At 42.6% G+C, this 17,904-nt stretch overlaps 1 protein-coding gene across 16 annotated transcripts in view; it reads right to left on the minus strand.

The window, feature by feature from the left end:
• Window positions 1–17,904, minus strand: part of ANKS1B (ankyrin repeat and sterile alpha motif domain containing 1B) — an 839,347-nt gene that overhangs the window by 61,337 nt on the left and 760,106 nt on the right. For 13 of the 16 annotated variants that reach the window (XM_036299864.1, XM_036299863.1, XM_036299862.1 and 10 more), the window contains 2 exons: window positions 10,106–10,213; window positions 7,752–7,931 (listed from right to left, as the gene is read on the minus strand). In XM_036299864.1, the coding sequence (XP_036155757.1) occupies window positions 7,752–7,931; window positions 10,106–10,213 (288 nt within the window). The remainder of the gene's footprint in view (window positions 1–7,751; window positions 7,932–10,105; window positions 10,214–17,904) is intronic. The other 3 variants (XM_036299852.1, XM_036299851.1, XM_036299850.1) reach the window with 1 other exon arrangement.

Consider the following 17,904-nt stretch of genomic DNA (forward strand, 5'->3'; position numbering starts at 1 on the left):
TAACCCTGACCTCATTACTTCAAATCGGGTATTTTTAAAAAACTCATCAAATTAAGTATGAAAAAATGAAGCCAATAGCTGCAACAATATACGAATTTTCCATCAGACGTTCTCATTCAAAAGTCAACATGGGTTTATTCAGGTACCCACCATTGCTATCCCAGCCTGCCTGGAAACCATACCCACTTCTGGCCATGGCCCTTTGACTGTCCATGGGAGGAGCTCCCTTCCCACCCCTCTCAGTCCATGTGGTTCAGGTGGAGCTACAACCACCTCCAGGCATGTGACCGAGGCCTGGTGAGTCACCCGCCTCCTGTCTTTGTGATTAGCTCAGGACAGATAAGCGATCCAAACCAGGCTGATCTGAACCAATGGGACTCAGTCCTGGGACGTTTGGGGGAACTATTAGAAAGATAAGCCCTCTCTCTTATAGGTTCAAGTTTAGCAGGACTGGAACTCGACACTCCTTTCATGTAGAGAAAGCCTGTTTGGGTAAGGAGCTAGCCCACAAGAGAGCAGAGCCCGAGGGCAAGACATACCGGGATCAGGACTGTGTGGACTCCGCAGTGAAGTGACTCAAATACATGCCCTTTTATGCTTTAACATCTGGAGTGGGATTCTTGTTACTTGCACGCATCCAGAAGAGTCTGTACTAATATGTTACCTTAGTCATATATAAACGCAATGAACTCAGACAGCACTGCATAATTGGCCCTGTTTCCTCTAGACATGAAAAAAAATCCTCGCTTTTTTTTTTTTTTTTTTTTTTTAACACCGAGAAAAGAAAAGGAAGAGGGAGAAGGAGATTAAGAGAATTTTCCTACCCTTGAAAATTTAGCAAGGTCAGATTATACCAGCCAAAGCTCTGCCCTGTGAACCCAAAAACTGGACTGAATATAATGAGAAACATTCCGAAAAGTTAACAAGTGGAAAAATAGCCTGGTGTGCCTCTTTGTGAAGAAGCTTAAGGCACCATGAAATATCACAAGGTCAATGCCACCGAAACGGTTTTTTTTATAGACTGTCAGATTTCTTATTTATTCCGGTGAAAATAGGATCTTTTCTACTGATTAAAGGAAAAAAAAAAATCCATGGTCTGGTTTTAATTGGAAACATTCACCTTGGCTAAATCCCAGCGCCTGGAGGGAAGGGCAGACATCAGAGCTTCCCTAGCGAAATGACCAGTGGTGTTACGGTCTGCCCAGCATCAGTCAGAGTAAGCCGCTGGCCACCTCATTTGCCTCACGGATGGGCTTGAGAGAGAATAAAAGAACCAAGATTTCTAAGATCAGTATCAAAACCTAAAAAAGCTCCTACTTCTTCCCATTATTTTTTTTAAGACCAATGAACATGATAGTAATATCCCAAGGTGGCCTGAAGGACACTCATCATATTGGAATTTCCAACCCCAGGTTGTCACAGGGAGAGCAACGTCTATGTTGAGAAAAGGCAATTAACTGTCCACATAAATAAACAAAGTGTACAACCATCAGGTTTGTTTCAAGTATGAGAGCAAAGTTTTCCTCTTTTGCCTGGGGAGATGCCTTTAGGAGTAGATGGCTGGTGGTCTAGTCCCTGGCCCGGAACCGGGCACAGATATCATCAGCATCCCAAGATACCTCTGAAGCTGGTGTGTCAGCTTGTCAATGTGACAGGATGTCAAATGGGGAGTTCCTGACGGAAGAGCTTACTGAGCTTATTCTTTTAACCTTCTTTTTTTTTTTTGGTTATATATTATCTGTCTGTGCTTAGCATCACAAGTGGGTCTTTACACCTGCATGGAAGAAAATGTTAAAGTCAAGGACAGGCTAAGCCTTTCTAAGTAGTGGATAGGTGATGAAAATCTGAATTAAAAAATACCCACTAATTATGGGCATTAAAATAATTTGATATAACACAGGAATAAGAAACCTTGTGTAGTTTGTGGGGAAACAACCACCTAAAACGCTCTTGCTCTTAACACAGTTGGGCTACTTTCTGCAGGCTGAGCCTGTAAATCCCCATAATGTCAGACAGTGGGAAGAAGTCCTAGGAGCAATAGGCTTTCCCTCCCAGGGAAAGTATCAAAGGATAAATTATGATCTTCCTTCTTTTCCAGAGATGGCCAGCCATTTGCCCTGTGGCTTTCTGAGCTACCCAGGCTTCTCCAGCTAACACTTCTGTGTACTGTGTATTTCAAACAAGTTCTAAATTTCCTTCTAAGTGGTTTATCTCACCCTGTTACAGTGATATCATGCTAATACTATGGGGTGTCCTTTGCCACAGACTTTGGTAACCTGTATTTGCAGGGGACTATTCCATCTCTCTTCTCCTTTCTCTGGCTCTGATGATCATTCTGCACAGATCCCGTCTCCATCATGGCAGATGCTCCTTGGCAGCCTTCATACTCATACAATTAAAATAATAAAGAGGAAAATTCCAATTCCATTTTCAATATACATTCAAAGCCCGGATAACACCAGAACAAAAGTGATTGTGTTTATAGAATGGATAGCCGTCTGATAGCTTTGTCATTAACTGGCCCTAAGATGGATCAGGACCTTTGAATTAGGGGCTGACAGTCATATATGCTAATCATATCATCTAAACATGTAGTGACTTATGGTTTGAAATATACTTTCACATGAATCATCGTATCTGACACACTCAAACCTGAGAGTCAGGCATTATCTACATTTTAAAGACAAGGAAACGGAAGTCCAGAGAAACCGCATGACCTGGTACAGGTCACAGAGCCAGAGAGGAACCAAATCAGAACACCAGCTGAGGAAGCCACTAAAGACACAGCATCCATTATTTGGAGAATCCCACAAGAACTTCTCTGTAAATGCAGCAACCCCAGACCTATGTGCGGAGCTCTTCACAAACACGGGAGAAGGGCAGAGTTCTACCAGGAGGTACAGGATGGGTTGCCACCGAAAGGATCAACAAATAACCACTGTAGTTCTGCATTTAAAGGGTTTCGTGGTGATTAACCATGAGCTGATTCAGTAAGTTCCCACTACTAGTGATTTTATGCTCAATCTGCTCGCTGTGCCTACATAAGTGTGATCTATTAGAGCATGTGGGAAATTAGTGTTTGTTGAACTGTTATTAAAGATTTTATATCACTGTAAACAGAGGCAGCCCACAGGGCATCAGGACCATGGAGGCAGCAGGGTATGGCCCGGCAGAGCAGAGCTGGAGTGCTGGCTCTGCTATGTGCTGGTGGTGAGGCCAAGCACTCACCCACCTGCACTTCCTCCACTACAGAGCGACCTGCTGTGAGGATTAACTAAAAGACAGCACATGGAACCCCAGGCAGGGCCTGGTCAGGGCAGGACTTCTGTATGGCTGTTTCCATTTCTCTTCCTTTAACAAAAGAATGAATATTTGGCCCAGCCGGCGGTGTGGCTCAGTGATTGAGTGTCGACCTATACCCAGGTTACTGTTAGATCTCGGTTGGGGCATATGACTGGGTTGCAGGCTTGATCCCCAGTGTGGGGCATGCAGGAGGCAGCCGATCAATGAGTCTCATCATTGATGTTTTTCTCTCTCTCCCTCTCCCTTCTTCCTGAAACAATAAAAATATATATTTTTAAAAAAGAATATTTGTAGAACTAATATAATATGTAAAAATGCTTTCAAATAAAGGAGGAATTGATCTAGTCAGACTTATTAAGTTGTACTGTTTGGATGAGAAAATACTAGACTTTGAACTGAATCAACTTTCTATGATTTAGAAGCAATTTAGACAAAGCCTTTATAGGAGCCTCACATACTGCTCCTAGCAAATTCTAATTTGGTTTCTTATGGGCTCTGCTACCTGGACCAAGGCAGGGAGTTTCTCAGTCTCCTTGCCTTTAAAATGTGGCTCATGCCTGCTTTCAGCGTTGTGCTCATCAGATAGAGCCACTGCCCTAGGAGAAATTAATATTTTCATTTCGATGGGAGTGTTCAAAGCACAAAGACCTTTACATTATGAATTTTCCTCATGAATATTAAGCCAAAGGTTGTGCGAAAATATGCATTTCTCTTCCTTTTAGAAGTCTTTATTTTGTGAAAATAGAGGCATTATTTCATTTTTCCTTAAATATTTTCTGTAAATGGAGGCCTTCTAATAAAGTGTTTTAAGTTTTGCACCAGGGAACTGTTTTTCCTTTTTTTTTCATAAGTTTGAAAATGTGGTCTCTAAACCTTATTAATTCCATTACTCTTCTTTAGTATTCATTTATCCCCCTATTAGTATCCACTTTAAGAGTGCTTTGACTTCTCCTAAATATCATTCAAGAATATTCCTAAAGATTTAGATTACGCTGTAAGAACTGGAAGTATTTTTCCTCCTTCTGATATTTTCCCCATATTTTCATTTACTATCTCATCCCCACAGCACTCGACTTAAAAAGCTGATCTGCCATGTGCTACACGCACATCAATGGTTGTGCAGTATATACCTTGTTTGTGCTAAAATGAGATAACAGATGTGAAAGTATTTTAAAAGTTTAAAAGCTTTAGGTATTATTATATAACTGTGAATGCAACGTTTATTTATTAGGTGTATGGAAATAGGGGAACATTTCAGAACTTCTGAGCTAAAGTGTCCAATTTAGAATCACAGGCTTGAAAAGCTATGTTTTTAGCATAATAGGAAACCCACTGTTTAGATGTGTTTACATCATTACTCTCAGTGGTTTAAAAAATGCTATTAGTACTAAACTCAATTTTGCTTCTCACATATTCATCTAAGATAATTTGAGGCAGAATACTGATTTTATCAGAATAAAAGCAAACAACAGCCACAACATTTGCAAAGCCCTTGTATTCCCAAATAGCTATTTTTCATATTGGTTTAAATGGAAAACAAGTAATTAAACACCACTCCAGTGTTACCTTTTAAAAAATATTTGCCAACAAATGAACTTAATAGGTGGAATGGACATCACTCTCAGCATCGTGTTTCCAAGTGAAGCAAAGCATTTCCAAACATCTGGTCAGCAGACCTTAAGAAGGCAAAACTCCCATGAATGGCTGCAGCCGCCGAGAGCACAAGGCTTCTCGCCTATGGCTGGAACTCCAGATCACTCCGGTGGGGGCTCAGATAAACCTGAGGCACTGCCAGCATGTCAAACTCAGGGCCGGTGAGTGCGACATGCTTGCAGTAGAGTGTTTCCTGAAAACATGGATCTGTCTTGGTGATTCTCTTTAACTGTGTTTCCCTGTCCTTTAGCAACAGGAAAGAAACCCTGAAGATGGACTTCAGCGACTTAGGAACAGACTGGCTAGGCATGTAGTGACCAAACTACAGTAAGCCTCTGGAGAGAAACCGCTGGGGGAAGACCCGCTGGGACGGGGCTCCTGGTGGAAAGGTGGTGTGGCTGCTGCTTGCTTACTGGGATTTTAAGGGCTAATGCAAGCCTTCGGGAAGACTCGACTTTATTGGCTAAGCACATAACTTTGAGAAAAAAATGTAGTCTAGAGTATGTTTTTAAAAAGCAAGTGAATTTTTGAAATTATTATAGCAAATGACCCAAAAAAGAAAAGAACAACAACCTCAGTTGTTGAATGGTGGAAAAGCCACATACATAAAACTGTTTGACAACAAAATTATCAAGTATTTAATATCTTGTTAGGTTAATGCACTGAAACGGCACTACTTTAAAGAGGTACACACGTGTTCATTTCTTCATGACTTTTTTGGCATTTCCAGATGAGGAAACACTCTTAAAGCAAACAAATCAATGGCTGCAATTAACACAACCTGAAGAGCCGCAATCCCAGAATGCCTTTTCCTATAGATCAGATTCCGGTAGTGCCACCTCCTATTTCCTCAGCCGCAAAAGTGCCGTATCGAATAGCAGGATTTTAGGAAGTTTTTAACAAGCTCCTGGTTGCTGATGGAGGCCTGTGTCTACAACTAGTCATTTGAGCATTGTGAGCAGCACACGTAAGGTGAATGAGCACATGCACACAGGCCCTCCATGGCTCACCACATCCCACCTGCCAGCTTGTCTACCTCTTCTTGCTGCTTTTGGCCCTCTCTCACCCGGCCAGATACAAGTTCATTGAATCTTCTCAATGGCAAGACAATTCCTGAAAATGATGCATTCAGACTGGAGTGACAAGAAAACAATATAGGTTATTCAAAAGGTACTACTGGCCCAGTTTGTGACTCTCATAAAGAAAGTAAGAGAGAAATTTTGCTAGAGTACCCGGAGAGTTCAGATATAGGAGGAAGAGTAATTAATTTCCTCTTTGGAAAAGCTGTACCATGTGGAGAAATTTCATAAATTATGTGAGCAGCTGAGATGGGTAATTCTGTTCCTGAAGTCGACACAGTCAATAAGAACTAATGTTCATCAACGCACGACCCTCCCTTACCCAGCAGAGAGAAGGGTTCAGAAAACACCCCGTTTGCATTAATACATAAAGACTACATGGTTCAAGGTCAAAACGTACCATGCCTCTGAAATCCTGTCTTTAGAGAGGTTTAACCACCTATGTGATCCACAAATTCTAACAAGTAGCAGGAAATACATGAACACCTTTTGGAAAAAAGCTCTCAGACTCGTTATTTAAAAGAACATCAGTGAAAACAGTAATAAGGATTAAAAGGCAACACGCAACAAGAGAGAAAGGGAAAATTATTCTTTTCTTGTCTCTCCTACGTTTTCCATCTCCCTTCAATAAAGGATTCTCCACAATCCCAACATTGCCATTCCTTGCACAAAGAACTCTGAGGACAATTCAGAACTGAGAGAGCTAAAAGGAGATGCAATATATCAGGCCCTTTCTTCCTGGGGCATTAGCAGGCAGAATAGCCATAGTTTCCAGAACATTCTCTTCACGTTCACGTTTTTCTTTTGTGAGTAGCAGCATAGAATGTTTGCCAAAGGCTTTTAAAAACAGAATCCCGCAAACAGTTGAGAGAAATAGTTAACAACCAAGGCGAAGCAATTACAGTCATATTTTCACCTCGAAATTTTCATCTTAGGTGTGAGAGGCAGAGAGAAGCCTTTCAACACATCATTCTGAACCTAGAATGGGGATGAAAAGGGTTGAATCTGCCAATTGTTGTCAACAAATCCATGTCTCTGAATCTCAGGGCTACACGCCAGGGCTAGCTGTCCACATGAATGTGCGCTTAAGAACAGAGCCACTGTTTGGCTACGGCTGACTCGCGTCTCAGAGCGGCCATCTGAGGACAGGTCAGACATAGACATCCACACCGAAACAGGGAAAGGACTGGATGTGACAGATCTCTCTTTTCAGTTGTTAGTGTCCGGCAGCAGCCTCATTTTCAGCTACTCAAGTTCACAACGTGAGATGACGCAACTAGTCCCAATAGTACACGTCTATGCAGATGTGTCTACTTGGGAGGGAATTAACAACATTATTGGAGTTAACACTTTCCCCTGATTTCTGCTCTGTATTCCAGCCCATTTACATTTTCTAATCCAGACTTTTATTATTCATTTTCATTATGATTTCATTCTTGCCCAGTAATTGTTCCCTTTAGGGCAAAGACTTATGAGAGTGGACGTAATTTCTTCAGTAAGAATGAAAACCAAGCGTTTGTGTATACCTTCCATTCCCAGAAAGGTCTGTTTCAATCTAGGTCAAGTGAGCAGGGAATGAAAGCCATGGCATAAAATGGTCACATTCCCATTGGTGTGGACAATAGGCATCGTTAGCTATCGCTCAATGTTGGAATACATTTCGCGATATGAGTGAAAGGCAAAAGAACGTTAGCGAGGCATTTAATAACACCTTACCTGGGCCATCTGCCTCTCCAGTTTTGATCGGGGAATATCATCAAAGTAGTTTTCATTTCTTCTCCTCCTTGCATCGCCCTGCATGATAATGTGAGGAACGTCTAGGGAGCCACCAGTGGTGTAAGTGCTTTGGCTAAGTGATGGAGACAACTGAGGAGGAGTGTGATTACCACTGGGTTCCTGAATGGAAATACATCATGAAGTAAATACCACGTTTTGGCCGCTAACCTTTGGTTGCAAAATTGTGAAATACCGACAAGACACACTGTGGGGGTGGGGACTCATTTTTGAATCAACTGCCAAGGCGTGGAGCATCCCACTGTCTTGTGAATAGCATGATCTAGTCAATACTTCCCCCCCCCCCTAAGTATTTCAGGCCGAAGGGTTAGAGTACAAAGAATCAGGCTGTTTTCTTCAACCAGCACAGTGGGTGATCTCAGGGGTGAGGACGCAGATGTTAGGCAACCCTGACACGACCACGTGTGTGTACAAGGGCAGGAGCTGCGTCTTCCTGTGGACAGTGTCCTCACCACGGGAGATGCCATGACGAGGAAGCTAAATGGGAACCACCGGGGCTGGATCCTCCATCAATCGGTGGTCTGGCAGTTAGGTGGGGAAGAGGACACAGTACGGAAACAGAGCATGTCACATGTGCGGATGGCAGAGCAGTGCATAGAATGACTTTCAAAGGCAAAGGCAACTTAAGCTGGGGAAAACTGGTCGGAAGAAAGACAAGAGGAGGCAGACAGTTGGGCACTAGTGTTTGCAAGTAAGAGGAGGGTTGGAGGGTGCTGATTCCCTGGCCTCCCTAAGGTTCTGGATCTCCTTTGACAAATTAAGGTTCTGCACTTTTTCTTGGGAATCTCTATTGTTCTCCTAAATCGCTTTCAGGGAGTCAGAGGGATGGGTTCAGATGGGGGAGGAAAGAGAGCTGAGTAAGCAGCAGGGAAGGCCTCCTCTAAACAGTCATTCCAGGAGGGCTATCCTGACGGTGCCTACATCTTTCTCCCCTTCTGTGTAGCAAAATGAGGGTAAGACAATAATCCCTCTCTAGCCTCATTTTTCTCCCAATTTATTTGAAGCTCCTCTTATTGAGGGAGAAAAATAGGTTCTAATTCTACGTTCACTGCTCCCAAAGCCCTCAACTAGCCTCCAAATGTCCCAGCGTCTCCCAGTTGCCCCAATAATCACTTTTCTTAAGGGCTCCGTCCCGGAGCCAATTCTCTTTCATTTCTAGAAATCTTTGTGCACTTTCTTTAAAACGGAATCAGACTCAACTATTTTTTTTTTTTTAAATCCAACAACTTTTATTGTTTAAAGTATTACCTGTCTCCTTTTTCCCCCCGACTAGCACCCCTCCCCTGCCCCCCCCCAACTCAAATCTTAACAGCTCCTCTCCTGCCCGACCCCCTGCCTGGCCCACGGTGGTTATGCTGTGTGCTGAAACTCACTGATAGGAGGCATTCTACTGCATCGCGTTGCTGGCCATTCTGTTCAAGTGCCACACTGTGTGCATCAGTTATTATCGCTCCCTTTTCTGACACTTGCAGAAAGGGAGTCAGGGGCACCAAGCGCAGGACTAAGTAAAGAGCACAGAGTGGGAACTCCCCAACTGCTCATGGACAGTCCAACTTTTCGATGAATTTTAGAAAAGTTCCTGGAGGCCTCAGGTACCCGGTGAATACGGGCCGCCCCTCCCTGCTCCATTTCGCCTGGCAGTCCTCTCGCTCATTCTCCTCCTCTCTGCCTTTTCCTCCTCGCCTCCCTTCCCTTTCACTATATTTCTCTCTGCGCCCCCGCCCCCACCCTGTGCTGTGGGGTTTCTCTCTAGTTGTACTGCCCCATAATTCTAAACAATAGCTGAAATAGTTTATTAAATATTTAGTTCTAGCTTCTCTAACCTTAATTTTTGAAGTGGGTAAGGCTGGGCAATATTTACTTCATAAAAAACCGAAGACCCTAAGGTTAATTTCAAATTGACCTTCACTTAGCTGTGGCCTCTGATCGATTTTCTTTCAGTGGGTTTGAGGAGTCTGACAGAAAACTCATTTCCTCTCTCTTGGTGTAAGATGGGAGTGTAGGATGGCAGTAGTTGGGGGGAGCGTTCTTTAAAGGTGGGGGTTTGTCTGATGTGTATCTAAATCTCAAAAATATATATTTAACCAATCAAGGGAAAAAAAATCTTGTCTTATGAAACACAATCAGAAGTGAGATTGTTTTTCAGATGGGTAAGGTACGCTGTGTGGAACACAGCCCGCACTTCCTGACTCATTGCTTCAGTCATTTCATGTTATTGCCCCACATTAACTTTGGGGGCCAGGTGTGGAGAAAACAGGAATATCCTGAGCACTTACCCTGAGGGTGATGGAGCGAGGGGGCTTCTGGGGCGGGTCCTCGTGCAGCCTGTCTCCCAGCGACGCCAAAATACGTTTCCTGTGGCCAATCAGACTGATTTTTAAAACCTGAAACGACACACATTGGGGTTATTTCATTTGAGGAAAATGATTTCTGTGGGTCCTAAGAGATGAAGGAACGAAAGGAGATTTGTGCAAAGCCACCTCTGCCCCGGGACAGATGTGAAATCAGTGTGAGCCTTCGAGTCCAGGAAGGCAGAAGTGCCATGGAGAAAGTGTCGGGCGGCACAGTGGTGCGGGGAGGAGGAGAAAGCGGAGCGGGTGCCCCTTCACTCAGGCTGCCCCAGTCCCAGCCTCTACTCAGCAGCCGCAAGACCTTTCAAAAGGCAAGCCAAGTCTTCTCCCCAACCAGCTGGACTCTCCCATCGCTTGCTGTTGCTGTTAGGATAAAAGCTCAGTCCTGACCTGGCTTCGAGGCCCAGCAGGGTTGACTGCCCACTGCCTGTGTCTGTGTCCCTGCCTCTCTCCCTTCCATTCAGGATGCTCAGTCACACCGGTTTCTCTGCTCCTTGAACATCTGGTACACATCCTCGCCTTGGGGCCTCTACACCGTTTGTCCATCTGCCTAGAAGGCCCCTGAGAGATCACGTGATGCCTATCACCCCTCTGGACACTGCACAAGTGTGGTCTCCTCACAGAGGCCCCCACACCTCCTCACTAAAGCACTGTGCCCTATTCTACCCTGGATCTCCCTGCCCCCCTTTTAACATGTTTTCATTGATTTCAAAGAGAGGAAAGCAGAGGGAAAGAGAGATAGAAACATCAATGATGAGAGAGACTCATCAACTGGCTGCCTCCTGCACACCCCCTACTGGGGATTGAACCGGCAACCTGGGCATGTGCCCTGACTGGAAATAACAGGAGCTCCCTGGATAGGAGAGAATGAATGTTAATCAGTGGTTCTCAACCTTCTGGCTCTTTAAATACAGTTCCTCATGTTGTGACCCAACCATAAAATTATTTTCATTGCTACTTCATAACTGTAATGTTGCTACTGTTATGAATCCTAATGTAAATATCTGATATGCAGGATGGTCTTAGGCGACCCCTTGAAAGGGTCGTTCGACTGCCAAAGGGGTCATGACCCACAGGTTGAGAACAGCTGATTTATTTATTTATTCATTTTTAAAATATATTTTTATTGATTTTTTACAGAGAGGAAGGAAGAGGGATAGAGAGTTAGAAACATCGATGAGGGAGTAACATCGATCAGTTGCCTCCTGCACACCCCCTACTGGGGATGTGCCCGTAACCAAGGTACATGCTCTTGACTGGAATCGAACCTGGGACCCTTGAGTCTGCAGGCCGATGCTCTATCCACTGAGCCAAACCAGTACGGCGAGAACAGCTGATTTAGATAAAAGTTGTAACGTAGGGTTACAATCAAGCACAGTGACTTGGGGGACTCCGGTCTCCCCCGGATAGGATTTTAAGTCTGACAGAGCTGCAAAGGACACCTTGGAGAAGAGATGACACAGGGAACCAAGATTTGAAAAGTCTCAGTCCCTACCCTTCCTGCAGCTTTGCACATGCTGCCCTTTTATCCTCCCAACACTCCTATCCAGAAGGGCTTCTTGCTTTACAGACAAGGAGACCGAGGTTCAAAGTGGTTCTGAGTTGCCTATCCAAGAGCTAGCATGAGGTGGCTCTGAGATTTGAATCAGGTTTGCTGATTCCAAAGCTTGTAAATTGCAAAGTTTGGGCGTATCTCCAAACATTAGTACAACATGTAGATGCATTCACAAAAAATGTATTTACCCTGTCCCTGCCCACGTGATGTTCTAGGATACAGCTTATTTTGGGTAACTAGTTCCCAAAGTAACTAGTTTCTTAAAAATTTTTTTCTCTCTTTTCAAGTTTTAAGGGGGAGGGGTGAGTATGTCTTTGGGCATTTCATCCTATGCTAACCTTGAATTTTTATTTGCCTATTTGTCACTTGGCTTATTGGCTCTTCTGCCTACATTTATTTAGATTTTAAATTAGCACTTAAATTCGAATGTCCACAAGCACACACACCCCATTGATTTTATAAACCTCCAAGGCTGACGAGTTCTACACTTTGCAGTTTGTTTGCATAAAGCAGGCCCTCTTCCCAGAGATCACTTTAGTCCACTTTCTCTGCACCATCTCCTACTCTAGCACAACTGCTTCAGGGATGTTGAAAAAAAAAAACTGCTCACAATAAAAACAAACAAACAAAAATTGCTCACAATATTCCAGGTATAAGTGAACCACATCTTTCTGTTTGAGCAGGATACAATTTTCTGCTTTAATCCCCCTTTAAATGCCCTTTTATTTTTTTTATTGTTGATTAAGTTATCACATATGTGTCCTTATCCCCACATTACCCCCCATCCCCCCCACTCATGCCCTCACTCCCCTGTTGTCTGTGTCCATTGGTTAGGCCTATATGCTAGCATATAAGTCCTTTGGTTGATCTAAAATGCCGTTTTAAAGCACATCTGAGGTAGGGATAAGTAGGGACAAAAACATACTAGTACACTGGCTGTAAAACCTCTTAATTTTGTTATAGTTGAGAGGTCAGAACTCTTTGATCTTGGAAAGATGGTTTGAATTATTTCTCCCTAAATTCCTGATCTTACAGTTGTCCATGCAGAAGCCCATCTGCCATGCTCTGCCCACTCACACAGCCCTGTGTGCTCTTTCTGCATTCATATTAGTCAGCTTGGCATTTTGCTACCTGGAGGAGCTCGGCAGTTTCTGCAAATCTGGAATTTGACCGTAAACTCCTTCTTTCAGATGATTTATAAATATGCTAAGTGTGGCCCCAATGCTGCTTACTTATAGGCAACACTGTTTATATGATCCAGGGAAATGCCTTTAAAATATTCTTGCATTGTTTGTTTGCTTGTTTCTTTTTTTTTTTTTTAAGCATCAAGATCAAAGAATCCCCAATTTCAGAAAAACACAACAGTACTCTTTTCAAATGTATTTTGTAAATCTAAAACATTGCATTTTCTTATTCCCTTTTATTCTTATTTTCAGTTACTTTGCCAAAGACTTCTATTGAGTATAAATTCCTTCCATAAAATTCCCTCTGCCTTTCTCCCAGTAAGAAATTGGATCCGATGCTGAGGGTGCTACCTCGAGCTCCTGAGTCCTGCTAAGAAATGCTTTTCGTAGTAATACAGATGTTCAAAATTATTTTGACAAGTAACAGACACTAAACAACAAATAACTGGTAAAAGCAAGCGGGTGTAACTGCCTTTGCTGCTTCTGGTTTACTCTCTCAATTCAATTGTGGGCAAGTGACCTGACTCCTGTGGTCTCTGTTCTCTCACCTATAAAGTGAGAACGCTCATGCCAATCTCAAATGTTGTTGGGAAGATGAAGTTGTGAGCATAACCAGCACAGTGCCCGGCATAGAGAAGATGCAACCTTCCTGGTGTGCTTATCCTAGCTAATGGACCCAAAGGATACACAGAAATCCTCACCCAGAAAACAGAGACTTGGCCGTTTTCATAGTCAGTCATGTCAAACAAATTCGCTGGTGCTTTGCATGAAGAGATGTGGCTAACCTGGGAAAAGCCCTCATTGAAGTGATATGTAGTGAGTGATAGGAATGGATCTAGTTTCTAGGTCTTAGTTTAATTCTGGACCTAATCTAAAAGAATTCATGCTATTCTTCCACACACACCATTTACTCTCTGACAGGAGGTACTCTGAGCCACTCACTGGAGCTCCATCACTGTCTCCTCCACAGAACTACCCAAAGAGAATGGATGGATGGATGGAATAAAAATATTAACAGAGTGATAATTCATATCAAGAACATTTGGGTAACTTTCCTTATTTACTAGAAATGACCCCATATCACAGACGATAATGATAACTATTATCCTCTGAACATTTGCTATGTTCTAGTTCTATGTTCTAATTGTGCTAGAAACTGTGCCAAGTGCACTATATATGTGTATAAACTTCTCACTTAATCTTTAAAAAAACAATATCATTCCCATTTTAGAAATGCAAAACCTGAGATCCACGAACACTGAGCACCTTGTCTGTGGTCACGCTGCTAATGGCACCATGGCTAGGATTTGCACCTGACTCAGCCTGCTCTTCCCCACTCACCATGCTCTTCTTCTAGGTATTAACCTCTACGCCTTAGCTACACTATTGTTTTATACCATGTCTTGAGATGGTGCTCTTTGCTTTGGGTTGTCAAGTTCAAAACATTTATACTGGGTCTTGACCATCTGAAAAACATTAGAATTATACAGCTTTAGTTTTGGACAAGGCTTATAGCAGTGTTAAAGCTGGGCCAAAGGAGCCCAGGCAGATACCCTACAGAGTTCCCTGTGAAATGCCTAGACAGGTGTCCCCCGCTTTTTGAAAATTCGCCCTATGCCACTTGGCTTTCGACAGACCTACATTAGTTCCTGTTGATGCTAAGTGAAAGAAATCTGGATTTTTACTTTTACGTAAAAAGGTGAAAATGGGAAATAGCATCCAGTGTTTGTTTTGCATTATGGAGGCAGCTGTACCCTGAGCAGCGAGAGTGGCCCCCAAGCTCCTTCCCTGGGAACCACACTCAGCATCTCAGCATCAATCGCCACAGCTTTGAGCTGTCTGTGCGCATCTGGGCTTTATCTCCCTTAATTTTGTGCATCTGTTAGCCAGATGTGTCCTAAGGTAATTTCTTCTTTGCTTTAAGCCACTTAGGCTTAAGAAAGGTCTCATAGGAATGCTCTGCTTTCTGAGAGTGGGGGAAATCTGTATAGACAAAGACCAGAACATCCTCATCAACCCAAGATTCAATCCAAGTTGGCTAAGAGTAGAGTGGTAGGGAGGGTGACATTTGGCTTCAAAACTTTGAAGTCAACAATATGAAATCCAATCAGCAAGACAACAACAGAGAGTATTCCAAAGAAAGAGAGTCATATGGGAAAAGTCAAGCCCAAAGGCCATTGGGTTTGCCTTGAGTGAGATCAGCGTAACATCTGATCATCATTGTAAGTGATAGGGAAGTAGTGAAATCCTACCACCCCAGGCACCATGACAGATGTCCAGTCAGTTTACAAACAGTTTTCAAAAAGCCAGAGCAACAGTTACTGTGGCAGAGAAAAATTCTGTACGGTTTTCATTACTGTTTGGGTGAAAGTTAGCTGCATATACAAGGACCCCAATGGGAGTAAAAGGTAAAGTAATGGCAATATTTGGGGGATTTAGTTATTCTAAGATATTAACACAATTCAGTTCAACTCAAAAACAATATTAATTTTCTGCCACCAATTATTTGGAGAATTCAAAGGGAAAATGTGCAGAGATTGGGCACACAAACTACATTGTCAAACCATTAGCTAAGGAAAAATTACTATACACATGAGCATAAGAATGTGCCCAGTTCCAATAGATAAGAAATGGAAGTTATGGCATGCTCCCTTAGTGGGTTTTCACTACAACTATCATGAGAAATATGGGTCAAAGGCAAGGAATACTGAAACAATACAGGTCTGCTGAATATTGGTATCCACTCATCCAAGGAGTAGCTACCTCTTCAAATTTTCTTCACTGTCAATTAAATAGAACTTCAGAAACAACACTGCAAATTCCAGCGAGAGGGGAATAACTGTGCTGAGTGACAATGCCATACTATTATGCCAGTGTCATTTATGTTTCTGGGCTTACCTGTGGGAATTCTGCTAGACAATATTATGACCCTACCCCTGCACTGAGCAGCTCACATCAGAATATATGTTCCAGCAATACAGAAAGTCAGTGCAGTTGGACTTCTTTTTTATTCCTTTTAAAATGTAATGTGCCACAAATTAAACATGTTAAATTTGAGGTGATGTAAATGAAACATGCTTTTTTCCCCCACCTGCTTTTTAAAAATTAAATAATGTTTTGATTATAATAACAATACTGCTTTCCCATGGTAGAGACAGAAAATATAGAAAAATAAGAGAACAAGGTATTGCCCTAACCGGTTTGGCTCAGTGGATAGAGCATCGGCCTGCGGACTGAAAGGTCCCAGGTTCGATTCCGGTCAGGGGCATGCACCTTGGTTGCGGGCACATCCCCAGTAGGGGGTGTGCAGGAGGCAGCTGATGGATGTTTCTCTCTCATCGATGTTTCTAACTCTCTATCCCTCTCCCTTCCTCTCTGTAAAAAATCAATAAAATATATTTTTAAAAAAGAGACCAAGGTATCTATAGGCTATTTGCATTTAGGCATATTTCCTTTCATTTTGTCCCCACGATTATGTTTTGTAGTGGCCATAAGTACAATTTTCACCTTAATTTTTTCGCCCAATGTGAAAGCTAAAGAGCTTTCCTACATATTCAAATCTCAGTAGACGTTTTAAGTAACTCCATATTACCATATTATTGCTTTAGAGAAGCACATCATAATTCACTAACCATTCCCCTTATTGCTGGAGATTTAGTTTGTGATTCCTTTCTGGATATCAAACATTCCATGTCCTTAGAAATATCCTATCATCCTTCAATTTCCATTTTCATTGCCATGTTTGCCTAGACACAATACGAAAAACACCAATGAAAATTGCAAGAACGTACACATCATGCAGAAAAGTCATGTAGCGACAGTCTCTCTCCATGTTCCTCATGACATTGCAATCCATTTATTACCGGCTGGGACAAGACCCTCCAGGGACAATGGCATGTCCACATTATCTTCCTCAGTGTCACTCTGTGCATTTGTTATGCTTTGGGGCTCAGATTTAGCGGGCAGACATGAAATAACACATGTAGCTGGAATCCTCCAGAGATTACACATGCAGCATCACTGAGCACACAAGCGATTCTAGTTATCATTGTGCCTTCTCATTTCTGGGTTTTTGTGCAGGGAGAGATTTTTACTTTGTTTTTATTTAAATGGTCTTTAGAATGGAACAGCTTCATCTGCATTCTGAATCCCCCTTCCATTTTAAGGGGGCAGACTGTCCCCCTCTCCCCTTTCTAGATACTTGCCAACTAAGGACAGCAGCTCCCAAGCAAATCTTGAGAGCTTGTCTGGCTTCAGAGTGGCCTCTTGATCTAAAATCTACCCAGAGATATGTATAAAACAGCACATTAAATAACAAAGATACTATTCAAAATCTTGCTGTTAGGGTTATTCAAGGATGGAGTAAGAAAGTTTTAAGTTTCTGTTATACTCAAGAGAGAAATAATGCCTTAGTTCAGGGCTTTATAATTCCCAAAGCAGCTTCCTAGTCATTCATATTCAATTTACAGAAATCTGCACAAACCTGCAAGTGTTCTGCGGATTCCTGGTGGTCTGGGATGCCCAGACCGGAAGTCGAGGTGGAAGTTTATCTGCTTTGTTCTCATCTGCAGAACTAAAATTGCAATTAAATGGGAAGGATTCCCCCCTCCCTGGTTATCATTTCCAAAAACTTTCCACCTGAGAGCATCCAGGCAAAAGTGCCAGAGTGCCATCGGATTTCCACTCCCACAATTCCAGACACCCTCGTTGGAAATGGCATTTGATTTCCGACTGTGACATTTTCTCTCTTATTTCTTGGAAAGTAATAATGCATGCTGGCACTGCTATGGTGGAGAGAAGGACCTTGGAAGCAGAAGGTCATGATGTTGTTTTTTTTCTTTCTTTCACTCTTCTTCTAGGGAAGTGACCTTTGCGTTGTGATGGTCAAGGGTCAATGATAATCTTATTCAACAAATTTATTGAATATCTTTCACATATGTCCACCGTATTATGAAATCTGTGAGCCACAAAGAAGAAAAAAAAAT

The sequence above is a fragment of the Myotis myotis genome, unplaced genomic scaffold (assembly GCF_014108235.1).
Source record: "Myotis myotis isolate mMyoMyo1 unplaced genomic scaffold, mMyoMyo1.p scaffold_m19_p_3, whole genome shotgun sequence".
Classification (NCBI taxonomy): Eukaryota; Metazoa; Chordata; class Mammalia; order Chiroptera; family Vespertilionidae; genus Myotis; species Myotis myotis.